The 16814-nt window shown below is 32.6% G+C and overlaps 2 protein-coding genes across 3 annotated transcripts in view; one reads left to right on the plus strand and one right to left on the minus strand.

The window, feature by feature from the left end:
* Window positions 1-336: 336 nt before the first annotated feature.
* Window positions 337-2090, plus strand: LOC130628984 (uncharacterized). Its single transcript, XM_057442061.1, has 2 exons — window positions 337-522; window positions 1131-2090. Exons 1-2 carry the CDS (start codon window positions 384-386, stop codon window positions 1682-1684), a joined length of 693 nt encoding a protein of 230 aa, XP_057298044.1. The 5' UTR covers window positions 337-383; the 3' UTR covers window positions 1685-2090.
* A 365-nt stretch (window positions 2091-2455) lies between these two features.
* LOC130628983 (HBS1-like protein) overlaps window positions 2456-16814 on the minus strand; it is a 29145-nt gene continuing 14786 nt past the window's right edge. The window contains exons 2-22 of one of the 2 annotated variants that reach the window (XM_057442060.1): window positions 16562-16627; window positions 16184-16252; window positions 15922-16083; window positions 15184-15315; window positions 14851-14898; window positions 11611-11749; window positions 11376-11475; window positions 10197-10266; window positions 9738-9819; window positions 9055-9138; window positions 8851-8968; window positions 7769-7915; window positions 7268-7345; window positions 6856-6973; window positions 6274-6342; window positions 5672-5773; window positions 5290-5380; window positions 4216-4324; window positions 3850-3950; window positions 3131-3275; window positions 2456-2724 (exon numbers count right to left, since the gene is read on the minus strand). In XM_057442060.1, coding sequence (XP_057298043.1) covers window positions 2716-2724; window positions 3131-3275; window positions 3850-3950; window positions 4216-4324; window positions 5290-5380; window positions 5672-5773; window positions 6274-6342; window positions 6856-6973; window positions 7268-7345; window positions 7769-7915; window positions 8851-8968; window positions 9055-9138; window positions 9738-9819; window positions 10197-10266; window positions 11376-11475; window positions 11611-11749; window positions 14851-14898; window positions 15184-15315; window positions 15922-16083; window positions 16184-16252; window positions 16562-16604 — 2016 coding nt within the window. In that variant the 5' untranslated portion in view covers window positions 16605-16627 and the 3' untranslated portion in view covers window positions 2456-2715. The remainder of the gene's footprint in view (window positions 2725-3130; window positions 3276-3849; window positions 3951-4215; window positions 4325-5289; window positions 5381-5671; window positions 5774-6273; window positions 6343-6855; window positions 6974-7267; window positions 7346-7768; window positions 7916-8850; window positions 8969-9054; window positions 9139-9737; window positions 9820-10196; window positions 10267-11375; window positions 11476-11610; window positions 11750-14850; window positions 14899-15183; window positions 15316-15921; window positions 16084-16183; window positions 16253-16561; window positions 16628-16814) is intronic. The other variant, XM_057442058.1, reaches the window with a different exon arrangement.

Raw genomic sequence — 16814 nt, forward strand, 5'->3', positions numbered from 1 at the left:
CTCTCATTTTTCTTCGCTTTATAAACTTCTTAAATCGTTAAATTTGAAGGCATTGTCGTCATCAATCTGTACTTTAAACTTTAATTTTTCGACAAAATCTAGCTATCCACGTAAAAATTTTAAATTCTTGTTCGAAAATATTCGCGACAGTTCATCATTCAGGGCATGTGATTTTATACTGGTTTTATAAGCCAGTATATGATGTCGATGATTCCGTTGTGAAAAGAATCTTTTCGACCAACCTCGTTCCCAGTCTTTTTTTCATGTAATGACATTTTTTAACAATTCACAATTCGTCTCAGTCTTCTTAACTTAGTTCCATTATAACACGCATTATACTATTTTATTTTTTAGCTGTCGGAGAACTTAAAAGAATCTCAGCTATGATAATTATCGGTTCTTTTTGCTTGTGCGGGTCGATTATTCTGGATATTGTTTGCGTATGGTTGATAACTGTGAAGAAACATTTTAGAGCAAGGGATTGTTGCGTAATGGTGTCTGCTCTCTGGAAAATTTTAACCGGTAATTCTTTTATTTTTGGACATAAAAAAGGATAATTGGTAGCTAAGTTGTTATTACTTTGTGTTGTTTCCAAATAGTCATTCCAAGGTAAAAAAATATATGCCACAGTGAACCAGAGCGTAAGCAATTCTGTTGTTTATACTCAACTTGCACCAAATCTCCTATTAACAACCTTGTCCGCCTGAACAAAGCACTGGAGAGGAGGTTGCTATCTCAATTCTTAATTTACAAATGCGGCAAAACCTGCAGGGTTGCCAGCGAAAAAAAGAATAAATTCAAGGACTTTTCAGAACACCTAAGCTAAAATCTAGGATTTCTATATTAAACTGTTCAAATATTTCTAGACAAGAAGATATGATAAATATATATTTAAAATCATTTTATTTTATATCTAAGCGACTATGAAGAAATCCTTAACATTACAAGCTAAATGTCAATCAAAAATGGGATAGTTGTCATGACACAATTTTACTGCAGAAAAACAATTTATGGAGGTTAAAATTAAAATTGCAGGATTTTCCAGGACGCTCTGGCAATCCTGGCGTGAGAGTAAAAGTTGCTTCTCTAAAGTATATAGAACTGAAATATTGTAAACGTGTTTTCTTTAGTCGTGATTGGAACATACAGCTTATGCGAAATCAAATTCGTGGTGGGAAAAATTTTGTATGAAAGTGGGCAGAGCATGTGGAAGGATTGGCTTCAGATGGGATTTGGACCGTCCAGTATTATGATGGCGGTCGGTTTATCATTCTCTGTCTTGTCTATTCTAATACACTTTTTTATAATTTTGACGTCATCGAGTCAACTTGTATACCGAGAACGTCCATGTCGTCGTGAACACAGAACACGAAATCAAAGCCGAACGCGAAGCCTTTTCAATTTCTTACCCACTTTACCTCCGTATTCTCCTCCTCCACCTGAGTATTCTTCAAAACCAGCTACCCCTGCTGCTGTCAACCCAGAAAATAACTCCGGTGAAGTGCACATAATCGAAAATAATTCACATGTAGTATCAAATGCAAACACACAGATTGAGAGTGACACAGCGCCGACAGTTGTAAATATCGGCGACGTGACGGTACCAAATGTCGTTGAAGAAACCAGAAGTGAACCAACTGGTCAAGTGACTCCAAATGCTGAGCCGACGAACTTTGTATTCTAGGAAGCATTTTCTTGAACAGAATGTACTTTCTGTTTCCAAAATATTACACAAAATCGTTTCCTACCCTGCGCAAGGTCAAGAAACCTTTCGGACGATGACTGTAGCATTACCATGAGTTACCATTACTTCCCGTAACAAAATGTACGGAAACCTATAATAACGGAAATAGCACGGGTATCATGATGACTGTGCTAGTTTGTATCATTAAGGAGATAAAAATACGTGACGCTAAAGAAATAACATGCATAATGTAACTCTATTTGTATTTTAACACACTAATAAATATTTATTTATTTTCGTAGAAAAATTGTTAGCGAAACTTCGCGATATCTACGCGATAAGTCAGCTATAATTGTCTGTGCATAAACTTATATTGGATCGGGATAAGAAGATGTAGAGAACTCGCACGACTTTTCTCTTTAATTGTTATCATTCACAATACACTGTTACACTTGTTTTTTCTGCTATTCTTGCTTCTCATTCTCAAAAAATTATTATACTTAATTTGCGAATATTTTTTTTCATGAAAGAAAAAAAATGACGCCGAAAATTTATTCCCGCAAAATTACTTCTCTTAGGTACTCAAACCGCCACCAGGTACCACCACCGCTGAAAATGTTCTTACTCTAACCTTCCTCACACAAGAGTTGCTTTAAGTATAATCTTCCTCGTGTTTTACATTAACACTAAATAGAAATTACGATTGTCAAAAAAAATAAAAAAATCGGACACAGGTGTTGTTTGAGGGGGTAAAATCAAGCAACAATAAACTTTCACGTGTTCTTTTTTTTCCTTGGACATCAAAATAACGAGTTCTTACAAATGCTATAAACTAAAAACCATCTTTTACACCCACTTATAATAATCATTACTTCGTACTTTATCAAAATCCTTAACATCATCGTCTAACGACGTGACTTTGTCGGTAAATTCCCCTGACCTGTCGGATTAAAGGTGACTGTCGGCGACAAAGCTGCATCACATTCCCAACTCCTACGCTGTCAAAGTCAACTAATATTCGACCATACATTTCACTTCACCTTAAAAACAAAAATATTTTATTTACTGTTTTCGTTATTACATCAGAAGAAAAAAACAAACACAGTAAAACAAACAGGGTAAAGATTATCTGATTATAATTGTCCAAGGTAGGGTTCCTAGCTATCTTTTCACAAAAAAAAAACCCTAGAGTTTTTCTTAAGAAATCTATTCTTTCCAAGAAGAAAATACCATATCCGTCACGCCTAGCAAATACCGTACATTTTTTAGTTTTGATTCTCGCTGACATTACACTAGATTTACTTTTTGGTCCAATCCAAATTGGGAGCCCAAATTTAAAGCTGAACAAGAATAAGTAAGACATTCAGTGTTTTTATTGCTATTCTTTAAAATCTCCCCAAACTTTACATGATATAGGATTTCACGACAACCCATGCAAGAATATACCTCGGTAATAACACCGGCAGCGATTGTATTTCCAGAATACCTCAGCATGAAACGTCCCAAGACTTTGTTGTCACGATACAATTCCACACAAATTGGTCGTGGGAACTTGATCTCAATCACAGCATTCATGTGTTTCGTCAGACATCTAAAAGCACGGAATAATACACAGGTGAGAAATGAAAAGATTGTAATACTGACGGTTAAACCTGAAATAATTTTGAAATAAAGTAGAGAAATTTTCATGCACCCCGCAACCTTTTGTTACACCGGCTGCCATGACATTATTTTTTAGGTAACTATCACATAACCATCACTACAAGTGTTTGTCAGTAATTGATAGTAGAAATTTTAAAACAAACAGAAGAGTCGACTTTGACTGAGGGCCGACAAGGTCCAGGTATACTGTCCATAATAAATATTTGACGCACTTACAAAGATATGATGTAAAATTTCAAATTCACAACATCTGTTTTCCTTACTATTGTCAAGTTGAGTTAAAACTCCTTGTTATTTCCATGCCTGTTTTCCTTTTCAAATGACGGATAGATTTAAAAATGTTAATAGTCACTTAGACCTGACGTTATGTTTAGTATAAACACTGACGTAAGGGCTAGTTTACATTATTAATAATTCACGTTACAGTAATACAAGACAACTATTTTAACGCTAAACAATAAAACGTTTCTGCTATCCCACAAATTACAAGTGTACATGCCTACCTTGGTCTCTTCTGTATGACCTCTCCACTGTTTTTATTGAGGATACTTGCCAACTTACTAACTGTCGCTGGTTCACTTAAATTTTGTGAGTGAAAGACAACCTAAGAAAAGAAAAATAAGGGAGAATCACATTGCGAATGAAAATATAATGATGCGTTCCAATAAATCTTGCTTAAAACAACGTAAATGACCACTCACCCTACTTATATTTTGTTAATATTCTGAAGGCTTAACTACCAGACGACGAAATAAAAAAGATGCAACCTAGTAGAAATCTCCTGGTTGACAAAAAAAATAAAATTTTCCAATTCCTGTAAGAAAATGTTCATAATTTTTTTTCCCTAAACAGAATTAAAAAAATCTCACCATAAAACCTTTTGTGATGGGAACTTGAGTGTTGAACACCACAATACGTGTAACTATTCGCGTTGTTACTTTGATTGGAGACGTCACACTGCATATGATGCATCCAACGCTATAGCAAAGCATAAAAACAAGTTGACATTAATCTGCTTTTTTTTCTTTCGTATAAAAAAGCATGTTTTTGATTTATTAAGTTTTGTCTACTAAACCGGTCAATGCGCACCAGTTTTTAGAAAGATCTTTTTGAGTGTAAAAAAATAATTAGTTTTCCAGGCTTTGAGTTGAAATTGGTGAGGAATGAAAAAATATATATGGTTCAGGTTTAGCACCGCTGGGTATCTCACTTTATCCTCTTTCTAAACCATGCAAAATACTTTTCACAACCAGGTCCGCAGGTGTTATGACGGTGTAATGGTGGGGTGTCTTTTGCCCGATGATGCCCTACGTGACTTGTCACCTAGATGGTTGACTTTAAGCATCCAGTTCAAAGTTTTGACGAGAGTTCTTGCAATAGTGATAGAAATATTTTAAACCGAATATATCAAGGATTGACTAAATAAAGCTTAGCTTGTGGTAATGAGGAAAAACTATTGAATGTCAACATGAGGAACAACAGAGACGAATCATGTTAACTACTAAGAAATTTTTTACTGACTGTCGAAAGATAAGATTCAGCTAAAACTTTTAACACTCGTCCCTTATCAACATGGGAATATTAAAGTAGATATGAGTTACTTCAGAAACAAGATATATTTCTGAGACATAATGACGCGTGTAGGGTATAAAAAGGACAAAAATGGTTAACTTGCCTTATAAACTAAGATTTTTGAAGAGCTATAAGGTGATATAAACTATTTTTATTGTAAAATGTTTCACTTTTATTAGTTTGTGGGGATATTTATAACACTTCATAAAAACTTTTAAACACCAAATAAAACTTCCTACAACTTTTGTATTAAGCAGTTTTAAAAAAGCGACATTTTTACATTGCCCCTTTAAATTGAATGCATTACCCTGACATTTTAAATCCAATTTGGATTGAACAAAGGCTATTATTTATCTCAAACAAAGCTTCACCTGACATGGGCCATATCTACTCCATGAATGGACGCAGTTATGTGGTCACCAGCCGCTGCAAATTTCACAGGCTCGTCTCGCGTTGCTAAGCCTAGAATAATAAAAAAGGTGAACAGAAAGCAGACAATTTACCAGTTTTAAAGTTATCACTTGAATCAACGGAAACAGAAAAAAGATTACAATGATGATAATTAAAACTCAAAAAATCAACTCATGTTGGTGCAATGTAACGAAGAATTCTGACACGTTAAAATTTTCTTGCCTGCTTTCCTGAATATTGAAGTGATCAACCCCACATACTTTGATGTTAAGATCATGTGATTTGGCTTTGTAAAATGAATTTAAGAATGATTTCACGAAGACATTTAAGAGACATACGTACTTTTGATAATACCAGATTCAGTAGCTGGCATCAGCATAATTTTATCGCCATTTTGAACACTGCCTGATTCCACTTTACCAGCAACAACGAATGAACCTTGACCTGCAAGAAAAAAATTTGTTTTTCAAAAAAAAGGAACAGACAACAAACAGCTAACAACGTATTCAGATTTCATATTGTTAAGCGTTGAATTCAGATATGAAGTATCCTCTCCTTCTTATTGCACTTATAAACTGTATCAGAACATGAAGAAATCTTTAGTGGAATACTGACTTTCACCAGTGTGCAACTTTTGAATATTTTTAAGGACTTTTTTTTCCTTTTCGAAACCGTTTCTTTTCATTTAAAGAAACGGTTTCGATAAATCAAAAATCAGCATGTTAAGTGATAAAATTATCATTATATACTGATACTAACGCAATTGCAATCGGGTCGAACTAATCTTTGAAAATCACTAGATCGGTGAACCACAATAAATCCTACATCTCCAGCATGTTTAGTATCCTGACATTTGGGGATAATTTTTCCGTTCGACTTATTACCTTCCCAAAAATCAAACTTAGTACATTTCTCTAAAAACATTACTGGTACAATCTTCTTACCCTTGTATACATCGGCCACACAAAATCGAAATGGTTTATCTATAGGACGGTCAGGTGCGCGAAACTGATCTACATAACAACAACAACAAATTAGAGAAAACAGCCATCAAGTATCATTCGCTATTATTTTGCAAAAAAGACAATTTGATTGGTCGTTATAGAAACATTACAAAAAACAAACAAAGAACAAGCACACACAAGGACCACTGATAGGGCAATAAATACTTTTTTTATGAATCACGCGAAAAAAAAAATTATTATGATCATTGACCGACTACATATTTTCTGCATCTGTTTATAAAATTCAAGCTATGTAAACTAAATGATCAATATGCTGAGATGGTGTAGTGATAGTGCATTCGATTGGTAATTATAAGGTCCCAGGTTCCTGTCCCCACTCCGGCGCACTTTAAAAGTGGTATTGTCAGCGCATTTGGAATAATCTACAACGTCAACCGGCCTTGGGGGCCGGCGAGTTGGAGCAATGCTTCACTGACGGTAATGTAACATAGTTACAGTCCAAAGGGAGGAAGAATCAGGCGTAAGGATGGTATTTTTCAAGGACTAAACTTTGCTACTAACCTATTAACTCGACCAAACAATCCTTCTTATACCATGATATCAGCTTGTCTTCGTTTGATCTTTCCGTCAAATTTTCACCACTTAATCCACTGCATGGTATATAATAGACATCCGATTCCTAATAATAATAATTCAGTTAAAGTAGAAGATAAATAAATGTTCTATATGTTCCATTCTCCCAGCTTCTATACAAAGATATCATCAACATGAAATTAACAGTCACAACAAGAGATAAACAAAAAACCCAAATTTTTTGTGAAATTGTAATTTTTTATATAAAAAAAGCAAAACGTCGTTGTTTACATTTTAACGCATGCGCAAATTTAAACACTTTTATTTAGAATAAGCAGCGCAGTGTTACTTGCGTGGCTTATATCAAGCCAAAAGTGCTGCTGTACTATGCCAACCTTACCCTGAATCCAGCTTGTTTCGTGAGAAAAGTTTTTAGACGAATCACAATATCGTCATAACGATCTTTAGACCAACTGATCTATGAAAAAAATAACATAACAAATGAAGGCAAGATAAATAAGCAGGTAGTAACTAAAGTAGGTATGTATCACACAAATAATGGCGTGTGGCCTGGTGGTTATGGAGTTCTCTTCATTATCACGAGGTCCGTGGTGCTGTCCACAGCGCCGGCTTGTTTAGCAAATGCCAGCTATGGGTCAAACCATGTCTTGTGAGGGAAATTGGGTATGCAATGCTGGTGTATACCTAATGTATACATTCAAAACACAGGATCCATATTGATAACAGCGTTTCCAACACTGAAGCGGTTTTATCTCTCATAATAATAATAATAATAATAATAATAATAATAATAATAATAATAATAATAATAATAATAATAATAATAATAATAATAATAATAATAATAATAATAATAATGAAAAACATAAAAATATCTTACAGAGTCCATTTTATTTACAGCAACTACAAGTTGGCCAACACCTAACGACCTTGCCAAGATTGCATGTTCACGCGTTTGACCACCAGCTTCAAAGCCTGCTTCAAACTCACCAGGCCTTGAATCGACTACAAGGATTGCGACATCTGCCTAAAACGTAGTGTGTGAAAAAAATGGCTACAATGAACGATGTTGAAGCACAGTTGCAAAAATTTTGGCTAATAAACCTTTCCCGAATTTCCTAATTTTGTCAAATTCAATTTGTCGTCGATACTAAAAATGATTCTATCCCTAAGTTCCTTAGCATAAGTAAAACTAATTTCGTAAATATTTCTGTTCGTTAAGTGCCTCAATTGAGCATTGAAAGCTACCATCAAACCCATAACCGAGCTTTCCAAGAATAGCCTCGTTTTCAAAATAATTATTTTCTTTAAATCTAAATAAAATTCAACCAGAATATTATATCGCTCTAAAAACGTTAGTTTAGTCATGATAATTTGATATTCTATCTGAATATCCTTATTTGAAGAGCATAGAACCATTATAAAATTTTGAATGACGTCATAATTATGATAATTTATGAAATTTGGGAAATGTGTATTTTTTTTTGAACAAAGCATACTTTTGAAAATCTTTCTTAAATAAATAAATAAAAATCTATCTTAAATAAAGTAGTTTTGGCGACTCTTGCGGTTACATAATGACCGCTGATTCAATTGCAACAAATTGATCACTTAGTTAGGTATTCCAAATCAAAATCAAAATATTGTACAATTGGTCATAACTGGTAGGGTACACAACACTCTCTACAGCCTAGTTTCTAAAAAAGGTCTGTTATCACAGCGGTCGCAAATTTAAACTTTAAGTGGAGTCAAAATTCAGGAGCTAAAAAATATATTATGTATATATCATATATTATAGAAGATTTGGTCAAAATCTTAGGAGTAAAAGAATAATAACTATAACAATCAAGCCTTCTCCTGACATACATACTGGTAAATCAATTTTTTTTTAGGTTACATTGATTTGCTAAATAAAGGACTTAAAAACTCACTAGATAAGTACATCAACAATTTAATTCTAACCTGTGCAGTCCCTTGAATCATATTGGGTATAAAATCTCGATGTCCAGGTGCATCCATTAAGCTTACCATCTTTGTTTTCGTTTCAAACATTGTCATAGCAACATCCATCGTAATACCTCTGCACATAAAATTCAAAGGGCAAATTCAACGAAATTGTCCAGCAACTTCAAAAATTATACTGTTTTAAAATATTTTCGTATCTACCTAGTTCTTTCTTCTTCTGTTTCGTCCAACACCCATGCGTATGCAAATGATCCTTTTCCAGACTTTTTTGATTCCATTTCGTTTCTAGAGGTTATGCAAAATGGTTGGGAATGCAACACTAAAACGCTAGCTTGTTATTCTTTTATGAGAGTTAAGAGAATTGCCAATTCAGCATACAAAGTAAGTTAATGTGCCAGATTGTTTTTTTTGTAGCAACAGACTTTTGCTCACAACTAATCTGCCATGTTTTGTATTGTTTTGTTACTATGTGGTGGTTGCAGTGCCATCACAGTAACGAACTAGGCTTACAGGGGTTCAGTAATTTGTCTACACTAAGTTTGAACTTTGCTGCAACAAATTATTAGTTACAGGGTAAACAATAAAAACGTTCAACTTTTAACACGCTTTTTAAGTATCTCTTAATTAAAAATTTATGTTTACAAGGAAATGTTTTAGTTTGTACTTTTTTTATAACATTGAACATTGCAAGTAAAATGTCTAACACCACTATGCTCCTACAATATAGTCTCCAATGCTGTAATGGAGTTTTTAACGCCTGGAAATGCAGGTTTTACGCAAGTCTATATCACTCCATGTGTTGCACACTGATCTAGTACATTCACATTTTAATATCTTCATGGTAGATTCTCACTTGTATGTTTTGAAATAAGTAAAATACATACTTATGCATGACTTTCTTTGAAACATTGCCAAGATTGTAAAGTAAATGACCCATCAAAGTTGATTTACCCGCATCAACATGACCTGTGAAAAAACACCCATCAAGATTATTAATATTCCAACGGAATGGAAGTGTAAGAATGAAAAAAAGTTTAATTTAAAATTATTATTTCTTTAATAATAATTAGGAAGACGTGCTACTGGTAATATGAATATCAAATGTGATATATTTTTGTTCACTTTGTTGCAACAGGTAAATTTAAAGGACGGGTGAACCGGGGTTTTTTCCATGGGCTAACAACTAATCTTGATAATAATAAACATAATTTGTCTGTCTCTGTGCAAATAGTACCACAGTAGCAGGACACACAAAATGAGGTATATAAAGGACGGGTAAAAAAAAATTGGCTAACCTCAAAATGAATATTTAAAAATACTTAAAATAAGAGAACAATACCTACCAATTACAATTAAATTAATCAGGTCTCTTCCATCTTGACGTTTTTTCAGTTCCGTTGAAATATCAATAACCTGGGTGGCATGAAAATTAACAGTCACATTTACTAAAATCTTTTGTCATATCTTAAAATAAAATTCTTTAAAAATACTTTATTCGGACGCGAGAGAACCTTTCGCGAGAAACTTTTGCAAGAGAAACTTTCGCGAGAGAAACTTTCGCCAATTTCGCCTTTCTTGGCCTTTTTCGCAAAACTTTGTCTCCCAAAACTTTTAAAATTGTCAATTCGCGAAAGTTTATCCACTAAAATTTAAAAAAAATTTGCTATTTTTGAAAGTTATTTTTTGACTCCCCCTCACTTGGCTCGCCCTCCCGATATAAAAAATAGACAACTTTGAAGCCTTTGCCTGCTGGTTGGGTGATTGCCTTTTACAACTACATAACATTAGCTCATGGTAAATTATCACCATTAATGGATGGAAAGCCGCTGGAACATACGACGACATTGAACTTGGATTAAGTAAGCTATCGACGATAGATCCTTTCCATGATATTGACACCTTGGTCGATCAAGACCCTACCTTATTAGCTTTGAATCTGGACACGGTCTGCAGAATTGATGAAGAGGAGCGGAATGCTTATAATCGAGTTACTGGCGAAGAAGACGATGACGACGATGTGTGGGAGCTGAAGAGCGCAAGCCTAGAAATGTGTTTTATCTGTTTTGTGATTTTGACGATGAACCCAATTTGTAAAAAAACGTTTTTACACACCATTAGAAAAACAATTACATCGTTAAAAAACACTTCTTTCTTTTTATTGTAAGAAATATAGGCCACATAAAAAATAAGTTCATAATCACGAATAGCAAAAGTTTATCTTGCCAAAACTTAACAATTTCGGATTTCGCAAAAGTTTATCTCGTGAAAATACTTCAATTTGTAGATCCGCGGAAATTTATCCAAAAAATTTCGTGAGTTTTTGAACTCGCAAAAGTTTCTCTTGTGAAAGTTTCTTCGAATAAAGTATAAAGATTGCATAAATAACCCAACATTTCCTTGTGTTTTTAAATAATTTCTATATATTTAACTAGCTTAGTGTTGCTAATATAGAGATGTCAGTATTCTTCCAATTATTTTACAGTAAATATTCTTAACAACCTTATTAGAATTTTATCTTATACCTCTCTGTTTTTGGATGCTTTAGGAGTCTTTGAACTAGTTGGAGTTCCATCAAGTGAGTCTTCACTAGTCTGTGTTCGGGATGGAGTCTTTGTCGTTAAGCTAAAACCAAAGTTTCATTTTTGATAATAATGTTGAAACTGGAGAAAGAAGAAAAAAGTTAAGGATTTTAAAGAGAGTAAAATTTGAAGAGTATTCATGCTAGAGAGCAAACTGACAAATAATCACAGTAGCTACCTTAGGGATGGCTTCAAATCATCGCTTGGTGTTTTTCTGTTAAATGGATTTTTCTCTTTTAATGACGGTGAGGGTGTTTTTGATGACTTCTCTAATTTTGGAGTCGTCACAATATAACTTTTGTTGCTAGTAAAATATTCTAAAGAAGAAACTCGAAAGAATCTAGTGATTACAACAATTTCGATGGTGAATGTATTATTTATCTGTTCATTCAGAAACATCTAGAAATTAACCAACTAATTCCGTGGTTGAATCTTTTAGTTGACATTTTTTTTTCTATACACAAGTTGTTTTGTTTTTTTAGTTCTTAGGTAAAACTCTGAGTATATCACAAATTATTAAAAAGACACATTAAAGTAAAGTATGTGTGTAATATGCATTAAATCCTTGGTTAAAAAGGACATTGGGGATTATTTTCTTATACATATTTCTTAAGATGACAAAATTAGAAACAATAATTTGTTGCTTTTTCTCACCAACTGTCGTTTATAGCAAAAATAACTTAAAATAATTTCTCACATTTTTCTCTATTAATGTACTGAAATGCTTCGACTAAAAGCCCTCTTTCTTAGCACACCATATATAACTCATCTTAAAATTCAAATGTTCAATGAATGCTACTCTCTTTTATACACATCTTTTAATAAATTAAACGCCCTTTCCCAACAGAGAGCTAATTATTTACTGAATACTTAAAAATCACTAAATTAAACAAAGGACTAGATTTTGTGGATTTTGTGCTTTTGGCAGTCTTCCCCCGTAATGCAAAAATTTCTATATCTTCAAAATTTACTTGGCAATCTGTGAAATATGATTTTACGATATGCAAAAACAGGATTTTAATTGAGGAGTTCCCCAATTATAATGGAAACTTTGAAAGAAATTCATGCTGGCATCATTTAGAATTAAAATATTTATTTAAGATAAAACTAAAATTATTAGAATAAAGAAGAAGACATTTTACATGAAAAATTTAAAACATAGTTTTTAAATAAACCATAATTAATAATAAACATAAGACAAAACAGTAAAATTACATCTTAATATGTCGAAGCTTTTGTGTAAAATTGAACTATAAAATTCTTCATACTCAAAGTATTAAAATTTGTTGAAACAACAATCAAACAAGGTAAGAATGACAATAAAAGAAAATCATAAAACATATGCTTAAGTATAGTGTAAAATGAAAAAAAAGACATACAATAATGATGTCAATGGTGTTTACATATATACAATATAAAACAAAAGTTTATATATTTACAAATATCTTAATTTTCAACTAAAATAATAAAATTTTGCATAATCTTAATTACAGTTTATGTTCTTCTGTAAATACAAAATACAGAGTTCCTAGTTATGATATTCCATAATCTTCTTGTTTATGGTTAAATCACTTTAATATAACCACATAGTTTACAAGCAGTTTGATAATAACTACTAAATTACAGGTTTAGGATCTAGCTTGGTTTAGAGTCCCGCTCAAAAGCTTTTCCCTGTTTTGCTTTTACAACATCATCTGGAGAAGGGGTGGAGAAAAGAAACAATTTATCTAATGAAACATTATAGCATTCGTTTTTCAACACAAATACTTCATATGGTAAGTGGTAGGCATGTTCTTTTTTCAAAGAGCTAATACCAATACAAGGTTTCTTTAGGATAAGCGTTGCTCCAAAAATTCGTGAAAAATTTGATGGCTTTTTTAGATTTGTGTGGCCTTTGTTTGACGATTTATACATATTTTCTTTACTACAAAGTGAGAAAACATCAGTCCCATGACTTTTTTTCTTGCCCTCCATTTTTGATAAAAAATGATGCTGAGCCAGTTCTGCCAAACTCATATTAGCAACTGATTGTAAGGTAATTTCACAGCTGCCTGGCGACAATGACAGTTTTTCAAACGACAATAATGGTGCAATGCTGGGAGATTGACTTACGAGATTATCAGTTGTTAAATTGTGTTCAAATATTTCCTCGTCTTTTTGGTAATTTTTATCTTCAGTTAACAAGGAAGGTAAAGACAGTTGTTTCTCTTCTGATATCATCTTTTTGCTGTCTTTAAAACACAAATCACTCAAAGATGGTATAGCACCACTAACTTCTGATAAAGAAGGCAGGGTCTCCATAACATTATTACCAAAACCCATACTTGACAGGGGAACCATAGAACTATTTTGCAGTAGTTCAGACAACGATGGTATTGATTGAGGTATATTGTCTTCACGAACCCCATCAGGTGTATTTGATGATAAATTTATAAGTTCCAACAACGAGGGCATGTTTAATCCATCATCCATTTTAATGTTGTTTTTTTATCTTATACTTCATAATACGTCAAAATAACATGTTAGCAGATAAGTAAAATTGTGTGTTTAGTAAAACAAAACAAATATTAATAATTGTGCATTGCTTTGGTTTTTCAATATAGTACCGAAGCTAAATCTTGATTATTTCACAATCTATAAGTGTTTTGTGCAGGACCAATGTATTAATAAAACAAAGAAGATTTCTATTACTTAATGAGAACCAGAGGTATGGGCCTCAAACAAAACATTTGAGGGACCTGGGAAGAGCAAACGAGTGTTATTTTAGCAAAAAAATTTAGGTTAGTGAATCAATTCACCTTTGTAATATCTAAATGATAAAGTTTTAATGCACATTCCTTAACAGGTCTAAAATTACTAAACTTAAATGACTTGTTAACCAACTTTTAAAGATCTATAATAAAGTTCAACATCATTTTATACCCTGGTTTCCCTTTATTAAAATAAACAACAACAAGACAACAAAATGGCCCCCTTCTGCAAGGCAAATCAAGTGTATGCACATAATTTATCATTCTTTGTAAAAAGTAAAAAATAAGAAAGAACTCTGATAAATGGCTGATAATGGCAAACAAAAATTGATTCTTTAAAAAACAGAAAAACATTTATGAGCTGACTAAAATGCTAGTAAGTAACCCCTGAATTTACAATAAATCTTGCATGCAATCTTTTAGCGTTTTACCATGCCTAAATATCTTTCTTCGAAACCACAGGGTGCAATATAAAGTAACAAAAATAAGACAAATATCTTACCTTAATTGGTGCCAAAGTTAAACATAAAAAGAAAAAAAGAGGCGAAACATTAGTTAAAGTTAGTATTACATTAGTTAGTAGTATTCCACTAATATATATTTTTTGACCAATAACTTTGTGACTAACATTAATAATTCAACCACTTTCAACAAAATGAAACACTCACCAGTATTAAAAGTTGATTTGGGAGGGTTTGGAGGACTAGTAGAAGAGCCTAAAAAAATGTAAATTTATTTTCCAAGTAAAAAAATTTGAAATAAAAAAATCATGCTTATTAAATCATGCTGTAGTGTACACCATATCCTTAATGCTTTACGTGAAAACTGCGAAAGACTTAAGAAATAATATCATGTTGGTGTTTCGCAAGACTTATTCAAAAACATTATTTTTTTCTTGAAACTTTACACCAAAAGCATTCCTGTATCCTTTCACACAACCCATTTACAGCAAATTTCATCAGGGTTAACTGTTAACTGAAATAACAAAAGAGAGTTTAAACCTTTATTCAAGATTTGGTTCAGCGCTTTGTCAACATCAAAGTTATGTGCAAGAATGGCTTCAACAATAGTTTTTTCATGGATTGAGTCACCTAAGATATCCTCCAGATGTTCAATACAAGATTGTAGCTTTCCTACAATAAAAAAAGTTTTTAAGTTGGGAAACATTGTTACACAACTTTTACAAGGTTTATTAACAACATTGGAAGGAAACTATGCACTACACTTACGCACTTTTAAAAGCAAATTTTTTTTTCAGGTTAGTGTCAATGTTTCAAAATTTTGTTTGATCATTTGTGCAAATTCTACTGCCTTAGCACCCAATCACCCAGAAGTTGATTTGCTCATGGCAAGGCCTGGGCATTTTCTTGTTTACTATCAGCTCAGTAAAGGCAAAACAATGATGTGTAGATAAGGCTTGTTTTTACAAATTATATAGTTTGTAAAAACAGCAAAGACTAGAGAAAACTATATTACGCTTGAATATTTATTGCGCATAAAATGAACTTGCATCCGCTATTTTTCCTCACTATCGTGTTGTTAAAGCTATAGAACTCGGAATACAGTTGCTGTGTTAAAATATGCATGTTCGCCACATTTATATGGTTAAAATCAAACATTTTTAATTCTTTATACGTCGTTTCTAAACACTACAAATAAATTGTGCATTTTTTAAGGCAAAAAGCACTGACACATTTGCATATAAGCTACAGGGTGGACTCAGAATTGATTTATCAAACCTTGGTTAAGAGGATCTAGTACAGGCCTTTTATATTCAACATCAACACTGTCATAAAAGTCTTCTTGATCAAATTCTCCTTTTTCCTCTTCAATTTTGGCATCATTTCCGATAAAGGAAGACAAGGTATGGCTTTTATCTCTTCTGTACATAAACTCTGCCTCTGAAAAAGAAAAAAAAATCAGTAAATGGGTGAATATGCAGGCCAAGCAAATAATTAAAACAAGTAAAAAAATAATTATTGACTAAAGTTTTTAATTAACCTGTTCCTGGCGATACACAATAGTGATCTGTATCATCAAGTGAGCGACCATACACATCTTCTGATAACTCTGAAAATTAAAAAATGTGTAGAATTATATTCAGCATTTTAGTTCTCATAGATGCCCAAGAAAAAGAACTTGTTACAAGGTAGAAACACTTCTAAATAATACTATACACAGTAGATATTTTTTACATCTTTGCGCAACTGTTTTGATAGTTTTCAGGTGATATTTAAGTTTTTTTACAGTCATCTTTTGCTCAGACCTGTTGCACTTAACCACCTAGCTTTTATTATAGTAAGAGCAATTTCAAGCAAAATTACAATTATTCTCATGCTACATGATAAATAATTTACTATTTAAATCAAATATCCTTACCATCCTCCAAACTAAGGTTGCGAATATTTCTATGCCTGGACATTTTTATGTTATTTTTACTACATCTAAAAAAAATGTGATGTTTTAGTAATTATTATTATTATGATTCCGAATAGTTATACAGGATATAGGTACTTCAGTGTTAGAAACACTGTTATCAATGTGGGTCCTGTGTTACATTAAGTATACACCATATAAGTATACAACATATGGTGATAAGAAAATTGTTTACAAATAAAATTAAAACGATTGA

Source organism: Hydractinia symbiolongicarpus, chromosome 15 (assembly GCF_029227915.1).
Source record: "Hydractinia symbiolongicarpus strain clone_291-10 chromosome 15, HSymV2.1, whole genome shotgun sequence".
Classification (NCBI taxonomy): Eukaryota; Metazoa; Cnidaria; class Hydrozoa; order Anthoathecata; family Hydractiniidae; genus Hydractinia; species Hydractinia symbiolongicarpus.